General features: G+C 40.3%; 1 protein-coding gene across 2 annotated transcripts in view; it reads right to left on the bottom strand.

The window, feature by feature from the left end:
• Positions 1-15,805, bottom strand: part of ephb2b (eph receptor B2b) — a 159,137-nt gene that overhangs the window by 15,322 nt on the left and 128,010 nt on the right. For both annotated transcript variants that reach the window (XM_037776455.1, XM_037776462.1), the window contains exons 6-9: positions 8,970-9,094; positions 6,230-6,392; positions 3,475-3,583; positions 900-964 (exon numbers count right to left, since the gene is read on the bottom strand). In XM_037776455.1, the coding sequence (XP_037632383.1) occupies positions 900-964; positions 3,475-3,583; positions 6,230-6,392; positions 8,970-9,094 (462 nt within the window). The remainder of the gene's footprint in view (positions 1-899; positions 965-3,474; positions 3,584-6,229; positions 6,393-8,969; positions 9,095-15,805) is intronic.

Below are 15,805 nucleotides of genomic sequence, written 5' to 3'. Positions count from 1 at the left end.
CAAAGACCACCAAAAACAGGGGCAGAAGCCTGAACTGTGACTGTGTGTGAGGACAGGATGCACACATTGCTAATAGCTGTGAAATACCAGAGTGTCTTACTGGCACACTTGTCCCCGAATCACAGACTGGACCTCTTTGCACAGCGTGATCGGATTATACTGGGAACCTTTCTTTAGAGTGGAATTAACATAAAAGGGATGAAGCGGGGTGGTAATTACACAATCAAATAAACAAATTAAAACGGGGTCATAAACGCGAGGTGGGAAAAGATCTGCGTTTTTCCAATCATGCTTGAGAAAGATGGATTAGCTTTAATATCTTAGGCGGAGCCGCGGTGAAATGACTTCTCAGCTCTCTCTCTCCCAGATTCATTTCTGCGTTATTGTCATTTAAGCTCTCTGCTACCGTGCTGCACTGTATGAAGACAGGAAATCATTGAGAAATTCTATTCATTCAAGTCTTTTGAATTTTTTTTTAACAGTGGTTAAACGACTCATGTGGCATTAGTATGCTAATGGCGTTAACGTGAGTGACCTATTTCCACCACAATGGGTTGAGTTAACTATGAAATGTGACGATGAGCAGAACACACACGTGAGCGTTGGTTTTCCATGTGGTTAAATCCAGCCTCCGAGTGAGCAGAGTCAAACAACAGGCAGGATTACTCGCAAGTGTGGTGGGGGGACGGGCAATAATGAAGCGGTGCTGTGCTTGGGGGCCGTAGCCAAGGACACCAGCATGCAAGGTGGTAGCCATGGAGACAGGTGTGTGAGGCAGCGGAGGGCTGAATGACAGCAATGGAGAGATGACTGTGTGAGGATGGTAGTTATGGAGACAGGTGTGCGTGGTGCTGAGGGAGGTGCCACGCAAGGCAGAGAGGGGCGGTGGGTTTACTCACTGTGGCCGCTGGTGTAGTGCTGCAGTTTGTCCGTGTATTCTGAGTCGGCCCTATCAAAGCCACGCCTCCTGGGGGGAAAGACAAAGAACTCTAGCTCCGATTCGAAAAGAGACAGAGCAGGGAGGGGCAGCAACACAGATCAAACACCCCCCAGGTCTACCTACACTACAGATACACAGACTAAGATCACATGGAGAGCCAGGAAAAACTGTTGTTTTGCTTTTTTGCTACACTGGAAAAGGTAGCCTGCCACACTAAACAAACCTGTCTTTTTCTCTCAAGTGCACTACAGTTGCAAAATAATAGGTACATCATGGGTAGGCTCACCATGTTTACTGGTTGAACAAAAAGGCGTGAAACTGACACAATAATCTGCAAGGCAAAAGTGTGCCATTAGAACACCGGGCTTGCTTTTGGCGTGTCATTTTCACGCCATGTAATCTGTACTGACTGCAATGTAAATGCACCCGCATAAATATGATACGCTCAGAGCTAATGACGTTGAATAAAAAGGGAGAAAGACTGCTTATGGTGGGTGTGAGGGGAGGTGGCTGGGTCCAACAAACACAGGACTTTCAGAAAGGAGACCAGTGTTTTGTTTTGTAAGTTATGTTAGTGAAGTTTGTCATGTTTTTTCTATGCTGAAGTTACATTGTTTACGTACATATTGTACTTATTGTACTTTAATGTACTTATTTTAAGGCAAATCATGATGTTTTTCCTAAACTTAACTAAGTAGTTTTGTTGCCCCCCTGCTGGTACTGCGCCTTCATACACGTGGGTAATATTCACACCTCGGTGAGGCAAAACGTGACACTGACATGCTATCCTCTGATGGACGGGCGGGTCTGTTACACACTTTGGTGTGATATTGGGTTGTTAGTGGTGGGTAAACATTGTGAGCACGTAAATATCACCAATTTTCATTAAGATGGGCTAATGACGTGGGTAGTGTGATGCATTGTGGGATAGTTTGGTAATATTACCGTAAAAAAAAGACAACATAAGTGAGGGTACGACGAGTTCTGAAGTGGCTCTGCCAACCAGTCAAGTTGCAGTTTACATCCATGTCTGTCCAAAATGTCATCAATTCATTATTTTATCTGTATTTTATTTGTGTGAAATTGTCATAATTAGCATATAAATTCTTGAGTTATGGCCCAAAACATGTTTTTGAGGTCACAGTGACCTTTGATCACCAAATTCTAATCAAATTTTGTTCCTGAGATATCACAATGAATGGGACGGACGTAAGGTCACAGTTACCTTGAACTTTCACCACCAAAATCTAATCAGCTCATCGTTGAGTCCAAGTGGACATTTGTGCAAAATTTTAATAAATTCCCTCGAAAACATAACGCCTCCGGACACGGCTTTCACTGGCTCGGAGGCATAAAAGTGATCAAATATCAACTATATAGTAGTAGGGATGCACTGATACAATCCTACAGAACCAGCATTGGGGCTGATATTGACTTTATCAAGCAGATCGGGTATCGACCAGGCATGACCAATACACGTTAAATACAGCTTCTTTGTCAATGTCATTATGAAATTCAGTGTTTTCTCCCACACACTCAGTTTATAGGGCCTTTTTTACTCCATCCTTTTTATAATTGGGACCATTTTCCTTCAACAGCAGCTTCACCACACTCTGTTCTTCGACTTCATTACAATTTGTTAGCCAAGTTTTAACTGGCGAGCAGCTTGAAAAGGACACATTAAAATATCTGTTTAAGCTCTGTGATAGGGCCATCACAGTGCATTAAACCTTTTTATTTCTTTGACTGTCCGACAGTTTGTCCTGGCGATGTTCCCAAACTATCCCACAATGCAGTGCACAACCTAGGCCTCCGCCATTGTCCAAGAAACCAATACACTGGGGTAAATCTACTAGCGGAACACATAGTCTGAAATTCATCTTGTACAATCTCTTCTGTGAATCAGAACACTGTACAGGAGCTATGCTTACAGCTTCAATATGAGTTGGCCCAGTGGGAACTGAAATTGTAACCTTGGCAGAGTTACAAACATTTGATACCCATTGAGCAGGAACACCTACACAACGTTAATGTTAGCAGTGTAGACTTTTATATATTATTTCTGCTGCTGAAAGGCTGGCATTTATTAAGAATTAATATCTTTGAAACCAGATGGTTTTACCTCTACAACTCACATTTACGGTTTTAATCAGAATCAGCTTTATTGGTCAAGTATGTGTGTACACATACGAGGAATTTGACTCTGTTTTTTTTTCATTTCTCTCAATGTACTTACACACAGCTCCAAGAGCAATTTTCAGAAAATAGATAGAAATAGACTTACAGCTATAAACAAGAACAACAAATCTGAACAAAGATAGCTAAACATAATCATTTAACTACTATGTACTGTACACACAAGTTGGTAAAAAACTGTCTGTAAATTGTAAACATGAATAGTGCAAGCCAACAGACCTCATGCAACCTTACAGAATAAAAGCACAACTAAAAGGGAGAAGAGTCCAGTTTACCAGCTAGTGCAGCTGTTTTATTGGCTCGTTTAAATAATGAAGACTGGGACAGGACTGACTCACCGATTACAGACGATGATGATGACGACCACAGCAATGAGGAAGACCAAGCCGGCAGCTGCCGAGCCGATGATGAGAGGTAGCTTCTCCTGAATACTGGTGTTGTATTCCTCTATAGAGAGAAGAGACACATACATAAACATATCGCCATGCACACACACACACACACGCAGAGTCACAAGCCGAAACATATGGGCAAGCATCTGAGCCACTGCATATGGAGGGAGCAATGGGTGACAGACAGACATACGGCTGGGTGAACCACTGAGCATCTTGGCATCTTGACTGCCTGCATGGACCATTTTCCAAAGCACACTGACTGAAATGTGCTCGGATGCCGCGGATATGGACAAATCATCTGGCAGGAAGCGTGTGAAGTGAGGAGAGAGAGCATGTTTGGGTGAGACCCAGACCGATCAGGCAGCCAAGAGCAGGAATCCAGCTACTGAATGGGCACACGGAGGCAGAGCCAGGCCCTTCTCTCGAGCACCGCAAATGACACACGGCTGCACAGTTTTAGCCAGATGCACGGGTTAGTGAGATCCCCACGGCTTTATGTGCTTCTGGATTGCATAAATAAGCATGGTATAAACATAATACTCAGCTAATGGCAGATTTACGTACAGTGTTTGTTAATGTACAGTATTTATCAACAAGTAAAACTTCTCCTTATCCATATGTTATATAATTACAACTGTGTTTTACTATATTATCATTCATTATTTCTTTATACACCAGCCTGCACTCATGGCTTGTGGGCACCAAGTTATAGTATTTGACAAATATATACTGTAAATACTTATTTCTTCTTATAAGTAGAGGTCTAAAAAAATGTCGATAAACTTGGGTATTGCAAAATTATGTTTTGTGATACTCAAAATAACTGTATTGAATTTTAATTAATAGGTTACATGCAAAGATTTGTGGCAGAGAGTGTCTCAGATTGCACAAAAAGTAGTGCTATAATGTTGAATATTACTGGGACTGTGATAAATACAAATGCAGATCCCACTGTTCTGATTGCATAAAATAAAATCAACTTTTTTTTTGCTCAGTTTTTATGTATATGGCGGTTTGTTCTTTATACTATGAAAGTTTTCCAAAAATTGTATTGAAAAAATCTCAATATATCGCCTTGATTACAGTATCGCAATATATCACGATATATTGAATCGTAACCCCTGTATCATGATACGTATCATATCGCCAGATTCTTGGAAATACACAGCCTTACTTATAACTACATTAATGTGTGGTACTAATCATTAATGAAATGTTTATATAATGCTTTAAATGCTAAATAGGGGGATAAAAGTAACCCACATCTTTAATCAGAGAGGGGGAACTCTGCTGAGGAATGTTGGTTTATCATACGCCTTTACATTTGTATTGTTTATAACCCTGAAATACAGCAGCCTTGAATTTGAGATACCACTGGCAAAGTATTTAAAAAGAAATAAGGGAATTTATTAGTGTCAAAACGGCGAAAATTGGGTATAAAAACATCAGATTTAAGAAATCGCAATATATCGCCTTGCTTACAGTATTGCAATATATCACGATATATTAAGTCGTAACCCCTGTATCATGATATGTATCGTACTGCCAGATCCTTCTAAATACACAGCCTTACTTATAACTACAATAATGTGTGTTACTAACCATTTATGAAATGTTTATATAGTGCAATAGGGGGGCATTAAAGTAACCCACATCTTTAACCAGGTTGATTATACGCCTTTACATTTGGATTGTTTATAATACTGAAATACAGCAGGCATGAATTTGAGGTATCACTGGCAAAGTATTTAAAACAAAATAAGGGAATTTATTAGTGTTGAATAACGGTGGATTCGGGTATAAACATCTCTGACACAAAAAGTTTAACCTTTTTTATCTTTCTGAATGGGACTCCGTTCACTTTCTGCTCATCTTTTCCTTCCTTCCCTTCAGCATTTTCTGAGCTGTACTCATCACAAAAAATTACATTGTTTACTTTAAACTATGGTAATCAGTGTCTTCTTGCAGCAGGAAAACAACATTTTGGCTGCATGGGGACATAAAATCCAGGTGAAAATCACTTTGAGTAGGTCTACTTTTCTGTCAAAACTCAAAACACTGAGCCTGATATATCCTGCGTTTACTCAATATTTACAGTTGTGAGTCAGTTTTGATATATGTTTAGTGCTGGGATCCGCAAATGTGGCAGCATCAAGGATGTCCGTATGAAGGTTCAGGCTAATGATGGCCCTTGGCACTGCAGGCTGAAGGAAATGAGATGTTCAGAGGGGGAAAACCCAGGCCTTGGCTCTAACATTAACCTACATGACTGATGTTTACTGAATGTTCCGTCTTCTCCCAGTCGTGTCGCAGTACGAAGATAAGACAACTTCGACCTCATGCTTGATTAAAGGCTTATGGTGGCAAATGGCAAAAAGCTATCTTTGGCAAAGAGATAGGGCATTTGTTTACCACATAATCTAACAAAATCATGAATGCTCAAATAAATAATGAAATAATTATAGTATATGTGTGGAATGTTTCCTAATACTGAAAAAGACAGAGTGAAAATATGAGTATAATTTCATGCCACACTAATCTGTTTTTGGAGTACTTGAGCTGTTTACTCCACAACATGATTCCCTTTCATTCCCACAGCTGTCTGTATCCATGCCACACTACGTGGTGTGTCGATAGGCCACGCATGAGAGCCGTTAACAGCTCTGCGTGCTTTGGGGAACATTAGCTGAATTCTCACCCTCGGTCATGGTCTGGAAGTACAGTTTGCCACTGTAGCGTCCAAAGCCGGCCACGGTGCGGGCCCGGACCTGGAACACGTAGATGCTTCCTGGCTTGAGGCCACGGATGACCACTGTGTTGGTCTGGCTCCTTATGGCTGTAGCATTATATTCCGATTGGTCCTAGAAGAAGAAAAAACAACATGTTACATTAGTGTGCATTAGTAATTACAGCCCAATTGCAAAGGCTAACAATTATGAAAAGCCACATGAATAAATTACATACTAGGTTAAGATCTACACGCAGGACTCATGAGGAACAAATGATACAACAGTATCAGCAAGCACAGAACTGAATTTTAGTATAGTCATTTCATATATAATTTTATATATTATTATATAATATAATATAGGGGTGGGCAATATGGCCGAAATCTTCTATCATGGTATATGTAATTTTATATCATGGCAACGGTATATATCACAATACAGTAATTGTTCTGCAAATTCAATTACGAAATGCTTTATAATAATCATCAACAAATGCCGCACATGAGACAACACTTGAGTTGGGGCTGGGCGATATGGCCAAAATCTTCTATCATGATAACCATATAATTATTATAGTTACAGATATTTTTCTGGTAATTCAATAAATAAAGTCTTTGTGAAATAACCAAATGGTAAGGCCTATTTTTGGATAATCCTGTGTGAATTAAATACTTTACTAAAGATTATTTTCTCATTTTAAATTTTTAGTGCAAAATGAACATAACAGTTTAAAGTGAAATTATTGAGAAAAAAGATAAATATAGGCCATGTATATATCATGATAGACATTTTTATTTTGTTTTGATATATCATCATATTACCCCAGCCCTAATTTGAGTTAAAAACAAAAGACTCAAAACAGTGAAACTAAATTTCTTTCACAATGGAAGCTTTAAGGCTCCTGAGAACAATAATTTAAAATGTTACAGGTTTTAAGGTTAACACGTGCAAATATATACCAGTCAGTGCAATATAAAAATCAAACAAATTTGTATTTTAGAGTATAACAAAAGAAAAAAAGTCTTTTTCTGCGGATTTGCTCATCTTTCATTTAAAAATTACATTTTATATCACAAAATAAAGTACAGTATGCAAATGTCTTGTGGTAATCATGTAACCAGTTTTTGCCAATCACGATCTTGTTTTTTTGCATCCAGAAATGCCAGAGGGTGGAGCTAAGCACAGCCAAACTCTGAATAAGACGTTTTTAGGCAACCAAAAATTTTACAATCAACTTTCACAAACTGAAAACACGCTGTGAAAGGGTTAAAGTTCTAAGACAAAAACGTGGACAACTCCCAGACCGGACAACGGCATGGTAGCAACCTGTCAATCACAAGGTAGCCACGCCCTAAAGCATACCCTGCTTTATGGTCTATTTGATTCATGCTGTATTTAAGGAGACTTGAAACTAGCGATTGAGACCATAAACTCATGTTTACAATGTTTACTGAGGTAATAAATCAAGTGAGAAGTAGGATCATTTTCTCATAGACTTCTATACAATCAGACTTCTTTTTGCAACCAGAGGAGTCGCCCCCTGCTGGCTGTTAGAAAGAATGCAGGTTTAAGGTACTTCTGCATTGGCTTCACTATTCAGAACCAGAGGTTACCGCCTGGGTGGAAATGGTATTGCCAAATCTCTACCATCATATCACTTATAGCTATTTTTGATAGTGTAAATGCCTTGTTACTAAACAGCATGTTCAGATTAAATCTTATACTGAAATCTTGTTTTGCACTGTAACTGAAATACTGAGAGCAGAAACGGCACAGAAAAAAAGCAGTGATACTCATCTCGACATTTATCTTACAAACATCCCACACAACCACAAAAGAACTAATCTGAATAATTTGCTACCCCGAAAAACATTGTGTCTGATAAATCAGCGGGACTGAAAGAGGCCCACATCCAGCAGATGCAGTAAAGAAGGTAGATTTCGGTGGCAGTTTCAGGTCAGGCGGCGTTTCTGAGCCGAGCCTTCTGATGATCAGAGCTCGTCCTCTCCACAATGCTGACAGGTCTGAGAGCGGAGACTGAGACTCTTTTTAGCTGCTCCCTTCAACCCGCCGCTCTGTGCGCACTTCTGAGCCACAGCAGGGGCCGGGACAATTGTTTTGACAGCTCTCTCCAGCAGTGTCAGAAAAGAGAATTATACTCAAAAGTGGAGCGGCTCAGCGTGCAGACGAAAGCTCGACAAACGTTGTGTGCACACGTGTACATGTGTGTGATTTTGTTTGTGAATGGCTGTGTGCATTTCAGTGATCATTGTGCATTGGATCCAACACGCATTTGTGGCTGCCAGTGTTCTTGTGAGAAAGTATGCTGATCTGGTGGAGCCTGCCTTTTTGAATACTATTTTTACAGCAGCCGGCTCACCATTGTTTCAACCACAAGTCTCTGTGCATCAATCCCCAGTGGCTCTACTGCAGGGCTGAGAGCTGTTTCCTTTTCCAGTGACTGACCGTGATTATAATTGAAAGAGAATGAGCAGAAGTTCTAAGCAATGTTCAGAAGCTCTGACTACATGCCTCCTAGGATGTGCTGTTATGCAAACGGGTGTTTGAGGGGGAATTTAAATGTACAACTAAACAAAAGAGTCGTTTTTTACCATTAGCGCATGATTTATGTAGGTGGATAGGGAGAAAAGGAAATGGAACTTGTGTTTATATGGATCAGTGAGGGCTGGGAGGAGGAAAGTGTGATACCTTTTCATAATACTGTAGCTCGTAGTCCAGGATGACTCCATTCGGCTGGTCAGGCTGGGACCAAGAGAGGGTGATGCTGTCCACCGTGCGACTGACCTGGTGCATGATAGACACCGTAGACGGAGCTGCAAGGAGACAGAGAGACTTTGTTAAGGATGAGGCAAATCAAACAGACTTCACAGTCACGCAAAGAGAGTTTTACAGCATCTTTAATCTCCGGGTTCTGCAAAGGTGTAATACGCAATGCCATAAAATCTATGTAATGTACTGCAGTCTCCTTTTTAGAGAGTCTCACGGCGAGACATGCACTGCAGGGTTGGCAAGTTGCAACACCGGCTAAAACCACATAAGCGGCCTCACGGGACTTCCCAGTGTCAACTGTGAGTTTCATGCAATTAATTTACGCTTGTCAAAGCGCTGATAACAGACCGCCTTCTCCAAATAAATCATTTTAAAATCACCAGACCACCATGCGTTACACGCAGGAAGCCCATTTTGTCAGCCACATGAACTAAACAAACAATTAGCGTAAAAATGCAACACATCTTTTTATTGTGGGGCGTTTTTGTCCTCAGCTTTTGATTTTATTCAGTTGGAGTAGTTTATGTATGTAGATGGCAGCTTAAAAGGACCATAGCAGAGGTTCTCCATGCTACAAATTGCATGTGTTTTAAATTAACATTTTTTCCAACTTCAATTTTTAGATTATTTTCTTACTTTCAGGGCACACGTTGGTTGGTTTCCTGAGCCTTTCAGAAGGATATGAAAATCAACATTTAGAAACTTGCCCTATATAGGAAGGCCAACACAAAGATTACTTCATCACTCTTACGGTATGTATTTCCCCAGGTGACATTATCATTGACTTATTAGGCTCTGAAAACCATGTTAACTATGCTGTGACATTTTAAGGTTTGTGAGACAACTGGCGAACAGCAACGTTGTTAATGTGATTCACAGTAAACTTTTTTACTACACAGCCTTTTGCTTGCTTGCATTACCATTTGAAGTTTGCAGCATCCCAAACTGCACCATCAGCAAATGCAGTACCACTCACTGATAATGCAACTTCACACAAAAAAAACAAGATTGTTGACTGTGATGGATTACCTCACCAATGAAGATTTAAGTCTCTGCAAGTTGATTTTTAAAGCATACTGAGATGAACAGAAATGAATGTCTCTCTCAAAGAAGGAAGATCACACTAAAGACAAATGGAAATCTGTAATGTGAAGTGAACATTACAACCCGATATCATGCCAAAGCATGTAATAAACTCATCTGTCCACCAGAGGAAAGCGTGCAAGTGTCACATCAAGCGTCGTCGAGGCCTGAATATTACACGCGTGTTTGAAGGTGCAGTAAGTTACCAGCAGGGGGCAGCAAAACCACTTAGTTAGGTTTAGGAAAAACGTCATAGTTGGGCTTAATTTAAGTACGTAAACTACATAAAGTATTTACGGAAACAACGTATAATCAGTTCAGAAAATACATCACAAACGTCAATAAAAAACATGTCACATATGTCACTAACATAACTTACAAAACAAAACATCAGTCTCCTGGTTGAAAGTCCTGTGTTTGGTGGACCCATCCACCTCCCCTCCACCACCATTAGCGGTATTTCTCCCCTCTTAATCTACGTCACTACCTCTGATATCTCTCATATTCACCTGGATGCATTTACATTGCAGTAAGTACAGAACCGGGCTGTACATTATTTGTAAAATATCTAACGTTATATATCGTTAACGCATATGCTTTATAACGCCACGTATTTATTTAAAGCATTAATGCAATCGATCTTTCGGAGATTTTAGCGGGCTCAGTTTTGAAGTTAGAGAGAAGATATTGGTATCATATGAAACTAGAAAACCTAAGGAAGAAATTAATTACTACCAAAAATGTCATAGTAGCTTGTCGCGGAGGAGGCTAAATAATGCTCCAAACTTGCGCTGCATTTTGGCAAGGAAAAACTTTCAAAATGGCCAAATTCAAAGGGGACCCCTTACCCACGAGTCTCCCCTTTACAGACATGCCCACTTTATTATAATCACATGCAGTTTGGGGCAAGTCATAGTCAAGTCAGCACACTGACACACTGACAGCTGTTGATGCCTGTTGAGCTTGAGTTTGCCATGTTATAATTTGAGCATATTTTTAATGCTAAATACAGTACCTGTGAGGGTTTCTGGACAATATTTGTCATTGTTTTGTTTTGTTAATTGATTTCCAATAATAAATACATACATATGTTTGCATACAGCAAGCATATTTGCCCACTCCCATGTTGATACAAATATTAAATACTTGACAAATCTCCTTTTAAGGTACATTTTGAACAGATAAAAAAAATGTGTGATTCATTTGCGATTAATCGTGATCAACTACGGACAGCCATGCAATTAATTGTGATTAAATATTTTACTCGATTGACAGCCCTAGTTTTTTTTTTATACTTTTTTTAAGATTGTCTAAATGTGAAAAGGTTGCCTTTCTCTCCTTTTTTGTTCCCCAAAATTAACAGTGTTTTGTGCTGGCTTAATTGTTAATTTCAGTCCAATGTTTCAGTTTATTTGATACAGTGTCAAGTAGTGTGTATAAATGACACAAACTTGTTTAGTTTGTTTTATGTGTTCATAGAACTGTGTTGTCCTGACTGGGACGTTGGGGTGGATCAGTTGCTCAGCAGCTCAATCAAGGGAAGTGCAAACAGGTTTGCCTCATCATGTCCTCTTAGAGGAGAGGGGCTGGGCTCTGTTAACATGTTGGATGATATAGGTAAGATAGTTCTGCAGTACATGACATTGTATAATGGTGGGCGGGCTCATTGGTATGCGTGAGTGCCCCTAGATAGATTGAGATGTCAGCAGTAACTTCCAGTTAGGTGAGGCTGAGAAGATAAAATCCCATTCACTGGAGTAAGAGGGGGGGAAAGGAGGTGGCAGCTTGCTGTGAGGCTGCAGCTGTCTTTTGTTTGGTGCTCTTTTGATTCAGTTTAAATGTAGTTTCATTGAATTTCCCAGGTTTCGTTTTTGCTCTTTTCTTTCAGTAAACTTTTTGTTAATAAATGCCATTTTTTTGCACTACTCTTGCTTATCAATCTGGTTTTTCAACATTCCTTTTTAAAGTTTTCCAGTGCCAAACCACCTCATCTACAGGGTGGCGGCGCTACAGTCACATTATGTTCTTTGCTTTATTTGTTTTGAAACAAGTAAAATAATGCCACCCAATTGCTTGATTTTATTCACACATTTCAAGCAAACACAATTGTTAAGACTCAGTAATCGACTTAATGACTTGTTACAACATGGGTGGCCTACTACAGTCTTGCATAGCCCAGGGACTTAGAACTTGGTGCATTCTTTTCAGCACAGCCATAAGGTCAGGGGAGCGTGATCACCTCACGTCCTCCAACAACCATTAAGATTAGTTCAGGGTGCCGTGGGTCAGTGTAAAGCTAAGAGAAGCTGAAGATAAAAAGCTCTGTCTGGGGAGCCTGGCAAGGCCTGCAGGCCTCTATGTCTGAGCCTCTTTGTGTGTGTGTGTGTGTGAAAGGGTAGGGTGGGTTTGGGGAGTTGGAGAAGGAGGGGTGCTGGGCAAGATTTATGGACACCGAGCCCCACGCTCATCCCCTACAGGCCCGTGCTGCACACACATGCAGCCCTCAGCCGGCAGCACAGTGGCTCCCCTGAGTCCTAGCAATAAAGAGAGAAGTCTCTCCACTGGCACGCGTTCTCTATGGAAAATCCACCGACTGGGAAATTACAACCGCCACGCCTCTACGATGAAAGATTCTAAGGCTGCATGTGTGTGGTATATAATATTTATGTTGTCGTTGTTGATGTAAAGAAATGCTGAGTATCAAGTAGCAACTGTCCTGAAGAAAGGGGAGAAAATCTAGCGTGGAAGTGACCACAGTGAGCCAGAGCCAATGATAAATAAAACCCCTTTTTATAACCTTACTCATTCTCATCAGCCCTGCCTTGCATGCCCTCCGACCCCAACAGAAGCATCCATCTGAGGCGACAAATTATGATGTCTCATATAAACTGTGATTGTCAAGGGACTGTCCTCACGTGCCGCTGCCAGCAGATAATAAATGGATGTTCTGTATTTCATCTCAGCGAAGCACTTACACCGTGATGGCCTGTGACTCCGCTCTCGCACATACATCATGCCTCTTTCCTGGAGCCGGAGGTACAATAATGTATACAGTATCCAGTCAGGACACCGGTCCGGAGAATCTCTTCCATCTCACTGTACTCGCTAGTTTGTTTGCAGTCACAAGACGACAGCCTAATAAGGCAAACAGTTACTCTAAGAGGAGCTCACGAGTATCCCATTACGGATGTACATATATTCAAGACTGCCACATGGCCTTTTCCTGCATAGCATTTCCATTAAACACACGGCGCAGCCATGCCTAGTAACCCGATACAGAGCCAGGGAAACAAAGGCAGCTCATGTATTCATGTACAGAGGATGGACACATGCCAACATGAGAAGCTGTTGGAGGAGAACACTGTGGTTTTCTTCTGCATAAAGAACAACTTCCAGACAGCGGGGTGGTGGCAGTCGCCATGTCTGAGCTCGAGAAAACCGATAAGGGGTTGGTGTAACGGAAAACAAACTGGGATTAAATTAAACGAAGACGTGATTTTTAGTGAAAAGTAAATACGGAGTAAAAAAAAACACAAAGTGTTGAAACATTGGCCTTGTAGAGAAAATAGCGATCCAGCTGTGTTACGTATTTCGAGTCAATTCGGTGCACGCATTTTAAGCTAAGCTGACATTCGACCAATTAACTGAGGAATGCGGTGGTTTGCCAAGTCTACGTTTCACTGCAGCAACGATCCACATATGAAAACCATTTAATTTATGTACTCCAAATCTACAAGTCTCCATTGTACTTCAAGTGTACCTTTTCCCCCCGACTTAATCTATAATTTACAGGGTTGAGTAAACACTTGGTTTCCATTGTGTCAACATCATGCGCCGAGTTATGCCCCTAAATACATGCTTTAGTTGCTTCAAGCCACTTTCTTTGTTGTTATAATAATTATTCTTAAATCGTGCGGAGTGCACGTCATTAAAGACAATTAGAAATTAAAAACAAAGATGTAAGAGAGTGCCCCAGTCATTTATATACTGGAGACCAACTAATCATAAACTCTGTCAAGTCAGATGAATTCCATCAAAGTGGGAGAGCTCCACTTTCACTGGACGCTTTATTTATGGGTTTTCTCAATGAATGCTCTATTCATGTTCTTAAAACCAATGAAGCGGTTATAATGACAAAGACAGGGATTGTAAGTTTACATAATTAAATTAGATGGCTGAATTGGAAAGATAAATGGTCTTGATGAATATGTCTCTGGCAGGAGTTTACCATACACCACCAAGAGTGAGAGGAGTCGCCGCCATAATTTAGATGCCTCACTAGTGATTATCAATGTTTAGAGCTGTCAATTGTTTAAAATATTTAATCACGATTAATCGCATGATGGTCCATAGTTTATCGCGATGATAACAAATTAATCGCACATTTTCTATCTGTACAAAATGTACTTTAAAGGGAGATTTCTCAAGTATTTAATAATCTTATCAACATGGGAGTGGACAAATATGCTTGCTTTATGCAAATGTATGTATATATTTATTATTTGAAATCAATAAACAGCACGAAACAATGACAAATATTGTCCTGAAACCCTCAAAAGTACTGCATTTAGCTTAAAAAATGCTCAAATCATAACATGGCAAACTCATGGCATGTCTGTAAAGGGGAGACTTGTGGGTACCCATATAACCAATTTTCATTTACATATCTTGAGGTCAGAGGTCAAGGGATCCCTTTTGAAAATGGCCATGCCAGTTTTTCCTCGCCAAAATTTAGCATAAGTTTGGAGCGTTATTTAACCTCCTTCGCTACAAGCTAGTATGACATGGTTGGTACCAATGGATTATTTAAGTTTTTCTAGTTTAATATGATACCAGAATCTTCACTCTAGATTTAAAACTGAAAAAGAAAAAAATAATGACTGGCGTTAAAACAAATTTGCTGTTATTATTGCGGTAACTTTGACAGCCCTATTAATGTTACATACAAGGTCTTTCATTTTCCCTGTCGGTCAGAAATACAGTGCTCAATGTGGGACTGTGTGTTTAACATCACTTCAATCATGAAAATATTGCATTTTTTCCCTCCAATATATCTAATGTCCGCAAAGAGCTCAAGAGACAATACAGAGTTTAATATGCTGGAGGCCGGGAGGGGGCCTGGGTGTCCACTTGAAACTTTCAAGGTTGTATATCGCATTGCTTAATTGTGAGAGGATGGGAGGCCCCAGCTGTTGTCAAAGAATTAGGTTTCAGACCGCACATCATTACCCAGCCTGGGATCTGATATGAAAGACGGCTTTGGAATCTATTCTAGCATGACGCTCTGGCCTTGGCCCAACAACAGAGAACACAAAGGCTCTGTTTTGCTCGACATCTCTAATAGATGTCTTGGTGTTATGTTTGAACACCTAGTGACTTCCCTAATCAATTAAAGATGGAGTTTACAGGGACATTTCCACTCATTTAAATCCAAGCCGATTTTAATGGGGCTTGCTTCTGCTAACACATGCAGAAGTGAGGCTTTCATCCATCCCATTAATCTACGTCGCTTATCTTTTATTATGCTACACTCTTTTGGTGGGCTTTTCCACTCTCTCTCTTTGACCATTTCCTTCTTTAACTGGAGTTCTACTGTTAAGCCTCATTGCTAAGAACATGATGGGCATATTCATTAAGCAAGACTGGTGAAGTGAGACCATTGGGCATGGATG

The sequence above is a fragment of the Sebastes umbrosus genome, chromosome 1 (genome assembly GCF_015220745.1).
Source record: "Sebastes umbrosus isolate fSebUmb1 chromosome 1, fSebUmb1.pri, whole genome shotgun sequence".
NCBI classification, from domain to species: Eukaryota; Metazoa; Chordata; class Actinopteri; order Perciformes; family Sebastidae; genus Sebastes; species Sebastes umbrosus.
The sequence above is the reverse complement of the archived record's forward strand: the minus strand, read 5'-3'. Positions and strand labels throughout refer to the sequence as shown.